Genomic DNA, 6,810 nt, shown 5'->3' with positions numbered 1-6,810 from the left:
TATCATTCTTATTCCAACCCTTTTGTTTATTCTTTTCTTCCCCTTTCCCTTTCATCTTTCTCTATTTATATAAGTTCTTTATTCTGATTAATTCCTTCTCCCACTCTCGCTTCCCTCTTTCATCTTATTCATTCTTACTTCCGTATTCTCATCATGTTTTTTTTCTTCTTTTCATAACTATCATTGTAATTTCTTTATTCTCATTATCTTCTTTTCTCATTATTTCTCCCTCTCTCTCTCTCTCTCTCTCTCTCTCTCTCTCTCTCTCTCTCTCTCTCTCTCTCTCTCTCTCTCTCTCTCTCTCTCTCTCTCTCTCTCTCTCTCTCTCTCTCTCTCTCTTTCTCTTTATATATATACATATACATTTTTTTTCATTCTTATTATTATTCACCTCTTTTATTTCCATGTCTCACATATCATCTCATTCATCTTTTTCCTCCCCCTATCTTCCTTTCAATGTGTGGGTTTTTTTTTCTTCGAATATCACAACATTTTGGAAATTCACACATGAACCCAAACCTCAAAAATCCCAGTTACCAATACAGCCAAATATTGGACTACAAGCGCATAAATAACCTCGCTACTGAATCCCTAAACTGGAAAATTCTCAAATTTCGCCAGTGTTTGAAATGTCCGATATTATACTATGTGTGTGTGTGTGTGGAAGGGGTCGTTGTTTTGGGTGTGTATGTGTTTGAATGTATGGAAGTTTAGGTGTGTATGTGTATGTGTGTGTGTGTTTGTGTGTGTGTGTGTGTATACACACACACACACACACACACACACACATACACACATATATATATATATATATATATATATATATATATATATATATATATATATATATATATGTGTGTATGTATGTATGTATGTATATATACTTAATGTATATATATATATATATATATATATCTATCTATCTATCTATATATATATATATATATAAATATATATATATATATATATATATATATATATATATATATGTGTGTGTGTGTGTGTGTGTGTGTGTGTGTGTATACGTATGTATTTGTGTCTGCACATTGTATTTCATCCACATTTCCCCCAGCGTCATGCAGCATGTCGCCTCCCCTCCCCTCCGCCACCATGCCCCCCCCCCTCCGCGCCCGCCCCCCGCACAATCACCAGGAAGCGCCTCTAAGCCTCCCTGGGCATTTCTCAGAGCATCACGACGTCTTCGCCGCAGCTTCCTCCGCCCCTCATCTCCCTCCTCCCGAGCACTCAGCAACGCCTAATCACAGCGGGGGCGCAGCTCTAAGGTCATCAGGGTGCAGCTCTTACCCTAAAGAGTCACAGCCCACCGTGAGGCTTGAGGGAGAGGCTTCCATCTCGTCCTCGGAATTTGCAAGGCCGACGGTCCGAGGAGCTGCGCGCGCGGGACCGGCGGCGCTGAGGACGACCTCCGCTACTTCCCCTGCCACCTCCTCTCGCCAATTTCTTGTTTATTTGCTCTCTCTTTTTTGTCTTTCTTTGTCTTTCTTTCTTACCGTACCTCCCCCTTCTTACTTTCTTATTCTTTGTCTGTCTGTCTCTCTCTCTATTTATTTATCTCTCTATCTATCCATCTATCTGTCTCTCTATTTATCTATCTATATATAGACATATATTTCTCTATATATCTATCTATCCAAGTATCTATTTCTATCTCAATTTTTTTATCTTTGTCTATCTTTGTCTATCTTCTCCTTCTTCGCTATTTCCCCCCTTCTTCTCCATTTTCCTCCTTCTTCTCCACTTCCCCCCTTGTCCTCCATTTTCCTCCTTCTTCTCCACTTCCCCTTTTTCTTCTCCATTTTCCTCCTTCTTCTCCACTTCCCCCCTTGTCCTCCATTTTCCTCCTTCTTCTCCACTTCCCCTTTTTCTTCTCCACTTTCCTCCTCCTCTCTTCCTGCCCTCCACTTCCACGCATCCCCGCCGCCCCTGTGCCACTCGGAGTGCAAGTGAGTGAAAGAGCAGACACGCCATCGCCAATCCCAGATTTCCCTAACCTCTAACCCTTGACTTCTCTCCCCTCGCTCTCTCCCCCTCTCCCTCTCGCCCCCCCCCTCCCTCCCTCCCTCCCTCCCTCCCTCCCTCCCCCTCTCCCGCCGCACCAACGCTCCTTCGCTTCTTTCCCTCTCACATCTCTTGCCCTCCCTTCATTGCTTCCTCTCTGTCTGTATGTCTTTTAGTGTGTCTGTCTGTATGTTATTTGGTGTGTCTGTCTGTCTGTCTGTCTGTCTTTCTGTTTGTTTCTCTCGCTCTCTCTATCTCCCTCTCTCTCTCTCTCTCTCTCTCTCTCTATCTATCTATCTATCTATCTATCTATCTATCTATCTATCTCTCTTTCTCTATCTTACTCTCCTTCTTCTCCCCTTTTATCTCCACCTTTCACTCCCACTTTTATCCCCTTCCATTCCCTCTCTCTCCTCCTCTTTCTCCTATTTCATCTTCCCATTTCGCCCTCATTCCCCTTCTCCTCCTCCTCTTTCCCATTTCCCTCCCCCCCCTTTTTCCCCTTCCTCACCCCTCTTTCTCCTCTCCTCCTTCCTTCCCTTCTCCTCTTCTATCTTTTCTTGTCCTCTCCTTCTTTCCCCTTGTTCTCCTCCTCTCTACACTTAAATCCCCCCTCTCTCTCTCCCTCTCCCTTTTCTCCCTTCGCATTCTACCCTAACGTTTTCCCTTTCCATTCCCCCTTATTGTCCTCTTTCGCCAACTCCCCCCATCTCCCCTTTCATTTTCCCGCTCTCCTTCTCTTCCTCCCCTCGCACCCCTTCCTCCCCTTCCACTTCCACCCTTTATTCTCCCCTCTCCCTCGTCCCCATCCATTCTCCCGCACACCCCTCTTCCTCCCCTCCACGCCCCTTCCACCCCACTAACTCTTCTCCCCTCCCCTTCCATTCCCACCCCTTAACTCCCCTCTTTCTCCCCTCATCCACCCCTCTCCCTCCTTCCCCCTCACCACCACCACCCCCCTCGCTCCCCCTTGACATCGGCGAGACATCGAAGGCCATTAATGAGCAGCTCCTGGAGTGGGCCACAACGGCATCGGTAACACCCGCTCCAAGACGGGCGTGAGGCTCCGCAGAGTGCGTTCTCTCGTTGGCGCGACCCCTGGGGCAGCTCTCTCCCTGATGATGATGGTCCTCGGCCTGATAATGATGCTGGAGTCGCTGGTAATGAGGTCGCTGCTGATCTTCTGATGGCGGCGGCGGAGGAGGAGGAAAGGGGGAGGAGGAGGAAAGGGGGAGGAGGAGGAAAGGGGGAGGAGGAGGAGGAGGAAAGGGGGGGAGGAGGAGGAAAGGGGGAGGAGGAGGAAAGGGGAAGGAGGAGGAGGAAAGGGGAGGAGGAGGAGGAGGAAGTAGGGGTAAAGGAGGAAAGGGAGGAGGAGGAGGAAGAGGAACTGGAGGAGGAGGAGGAAAGGGAGGAGGAGGAGGAAAAAAAGATAAGGAGAAGGAGAGGGAGGAGGAGGAGGAAAAGGAGGGGGAAAGGGATGAGGAGGAGAAAAGGGGAGGAGGAGGAAGGGAGAAAAGAGCGGAGGAGGAGGAACTGGAGAAGGAGAAGGAGGGGAGGGAAGAGGAGTAGGAGGAAAGGGGGAGAGTTTTAGCTTTATCGCCTCCTCTCTTCTACTTGTCTTCTTCTGTCTCCTCTTCCTTTCTTCTTTGTTCTTTTTTCGTTTATTCCCTTGTTTTTTTCGGCTCTCGCAAATTTCTCCTTCTTAATCCTCTTGTTTATCTTTTCTTGATTTTTGTTTGTCTTGCCATCTCCTTTCTCTTCCCTTCTGATTCTCTGATTCTCCCTCTTTCGCCTCCTATATATCATTCCCCTTTCCCTCCTCTTCCTCTTTCACCTTTTTCTTCAATATTCATTCAATTCTTCTCTATCTCCCTGTTCATCGCCCTGTGTATCTCTTTCGTTTTCGATACTTTATAACTATATTCTCTTTACTCCTCTCTGCCTATTTGCCTGTCTGTCTGTCTGCCTCTCTCTCTCTCTCAGCCAAATCCTCGATGGCCGGAAGAAGATCGCAGAGTGTCGAGGTCGAATCGAAACAGCTTCGTCGACGGAGCTCGTGCCTGCTTCGAAACAGACAGGTGAAAAGAGAGACGAATAAGGGAGCTATGGGGAAGGAGTGATAACGGGGAGATAAATAAATCACGAGAGGAGATTGATAGGTTAGAAGTCATGCCCTAAGGGTCTCGTACTTTTGAATAATATCACATGGAAAAGTGAAAAAAAAAAAAATGCTAGAGAGAGTAAAAGAAAGAAGGAAGAGAGAGAGAGAGAGAGAGAGAGAGAGAGAGAGAGAGAGAGAGAGAGAGAGAGAGAGAGAGAGAGAGAGAGAGAGAGAGAGAGAGAGAGAAAGAGAGAGAAATAGAGAAAGAAAGAGAGAGAGAGAGAAAGAGAGAGAGAGTGAACGAAACAGACAGACATACAAACAGAAACAGACAGAACCAGAGACAGAGAAGAGCTAGAGTCACAGACCAACAAAACGAAGAAAAAAGAAGAGAAAAGGAGAGCGGGTCGAGAGCCCCAAGAGCCCCATGCTAAGACCTCTACAGCAAGCGCCACCCGCCAAGAACCCGGGCTCTAAGAACCGATGTTAAGAGGATAAAAAGGAAAAGTGTCAGCCATAGGTTCCCGGACTCCTCATCGTGTGATTGGTCTTTTCCTCCTTCTCCTTCCTCCTCCTTCCCTGCATCCTCCTCGTGTTTCCTCCTCCCCCTTCTACTTCTCCAACTTCTCCGACTTTCCTTACCTTCTTTCTCCTCTTTCTTCTTCGTCTTCTTCTTCTTCTCCTTCTCACTCTCACTCTCCTCCTCCTCCTCCTCCTCATCATCATCATCATCATCATCATCATCATCCCTCTCCTTATTCTCATCCCCCCTAAGTCCTCCTCCTCCTCCTCCTCCTCCTCCTCCCCCTCCCCTCCTCCTCCTCCTCCTCCTCCTCCTCCTCCTCCTCCTCCTCCTCCTCCGTCTCCTTATTCTCATCCTCCTCGGTCACCCTCATCCTTCTCCTCCTACCTCTCCTCCTTTTCCCCCTCACTCCTCATCCTTCACCCCCTCACTCTTCCTTCTCCTCCTCCTTACTCCTCCACCCCCTCATCCTTCTCCCCCTCACTCCTCTCCCTCCCCCCCCCCTCCTCCCATCGCTGGTCTTACTTCCTCGCGCCCCCCCCCCCTCCGTTGCTCCGTCCCCACCCCCCCTCCCCAGCCCCCCCGCACGCTGTCAACCCTCTTGGAAAACTAAATCTATTTCTCTCTAACTTTCCCTTTCGAGAGGAGAGGAAAGGATTTAGAAAAATAAAGAAAAAAAGGGAGACAGAGAGAAGGGAAAAAAGGGTGGTTGGACACCAGAAGTTTCTAGAACAATACTCGGAGTGAAAACAAAAAGAAAACACACGTAGACAAACACACAGTGAGTGTAAGATAAAGCGTGTACATGTATATGCGTATATATGTATGTGTGTGTGTGTGTTTGCGTGTGTGTGTGTGTGTGTGTGTGTGTGTGTGTGTGTGTGTGTGTGTGTGTGTGTGTGTGTGTGTGTGTGTTTTGTGTGTGTGTTGTGTGTGTGTGTGTGTGTGTCTATGTGTGTGTGTGTGAGTGTATGTGAGTGCGTGTGTGTGTGTGCGTGTGTGTGTGTGTGTGTGAGTGTGTTAGCGGAAGTTTATATTAATTTATGAATAAGCAGACGCTTGAATGATTTAATGAAGAGGTAAGTATATAGACATATTATTAATCAATCTCTATCTGTATATTTTCTCTCTATTTATCTATTTATCAATCTATATGTCTATCTCTCTATTTTTTAATCAGACTGTCTAGCTCTCTACCCATCTCTCTATCTATCTTTCCATCCATTTAGTTTCTTTTCTTTCTCTCGCTCTCTCACTGTTTATCTAGCCATCTATTTCTCTCTCTCTGTCTTTCTGTCTAACTATCCAGCTATCTACCCACCTATCTATTTATCTATCTCTCTATCTATGTACACACACAAACACACATACACATATGCATAGATATACGTATATATATATGCACATATAAATAAATAAATAAATAAATAAATAAATAAATGAATGAATAGATAAATCAATCAATATATGAGTGAATTAATGTATATATGTCTCTCTCTCTCTCTCTCTCTCTCTCTCTCTCTCTCTCTCTCTCTCTCTCTCTCTCTCTCTCTCTCTCTCTCTCTCTCTCTCTCTCTCTCTCTCTCTCTCTCTCTCTCTCTCTCTCTCTCTCTCTCTCTCTCTCTCTCTCTCTCTCTCTCTCTCTCTTTCTCTCTCTCTCTCTCTCTCTCTCTCTTTCTCTCTCTCTCTCTCTCTCTCTCTCTCTCTCTCTCTCTCTCTCTCTCTCTCTCTCTCTCTCTCTCTCTCTCTCTCTCTCTCTCTCTCTCTTTCTCTCTTTCTCCCTCTCTCTCTCTCTCTCTCTCTCTCTCTCTCTATATATATATATATATATATATATATATATATATATATATATATATATAATCACACTAACATTCCGGGAGGTCTGATGATGGAGGCGGCGGTGGACGCAGTTTCGAATCTCTAAGCAGTTGGCTCATTTATCACCGTTGGTTATACTGGCTGTGAGGGCGATGGATGAGGGAGGGAAAAAGCATGAGGAGAATTTCATGGAAGTATGAGGAGGTGTGAGGCGAGAGAATGGACGTAGTGAGGAGAATCTCCAGAAAGTGTGAGGAAGTATGAGGAAGTGTGAGGCGAGAGAGTGGACGTAGTGAGAATTTCATGCAAGTGTGAGGAAGTATGAGGAAGTATGAGGCGAGAGAAT

The 6,810-nt window shown here is 46.1% G+C and overlaps 1 protein-coding gene across 1 annotated transcript in view; it reads left to right on the top strand.

The window, feature by feature from the left end:
* LOC125027767 (pollen-specific leucine-rich repeat extensin-like protein 1) overlaps nt 1-4,610 on the top strand; it is a 13,248-nt gene extending 8,638 nt beyond the window's left edge. Inside the window, exons 3-6 of the mRNA XM_047616904.1 lie at nt 534-622; nt 1,073-1,453; nt 3,028-3,179; nt 4,566-4,610. Of these exons, the coding sequence (XP_047472860.1) occupies nt 534-622; nt 1,073-1,453; nt 3,028-3,179; nt 4,566-4,610 (667 nt within the window). The remainder of the gene's footprint in view (nt 1-533; nt 623-1,072; nt 1,454-3,027; nt 3,180-4,565) is intronic.
* Nucleotides 4,611-6,810: the final 2,200 nt, after the last annotated feature.

Source organism: Penaeus chinensis, chromosome 8, assembly GCF_019202785.1.
Source record: "Penaeus chinensis breed Huanghai No. 1 chromosome 8, ASM1920278v2, whole genome shotgun sequence".
NCBI lineage: Eukaryota > Metazoa > Arthropoda > Malacostraca > Decapoda > Penaeidae > Penaeus > Penaeus chinensis.
This window is presented reverse-complemented; position numbering and strand designations above follow the sequence as displayed.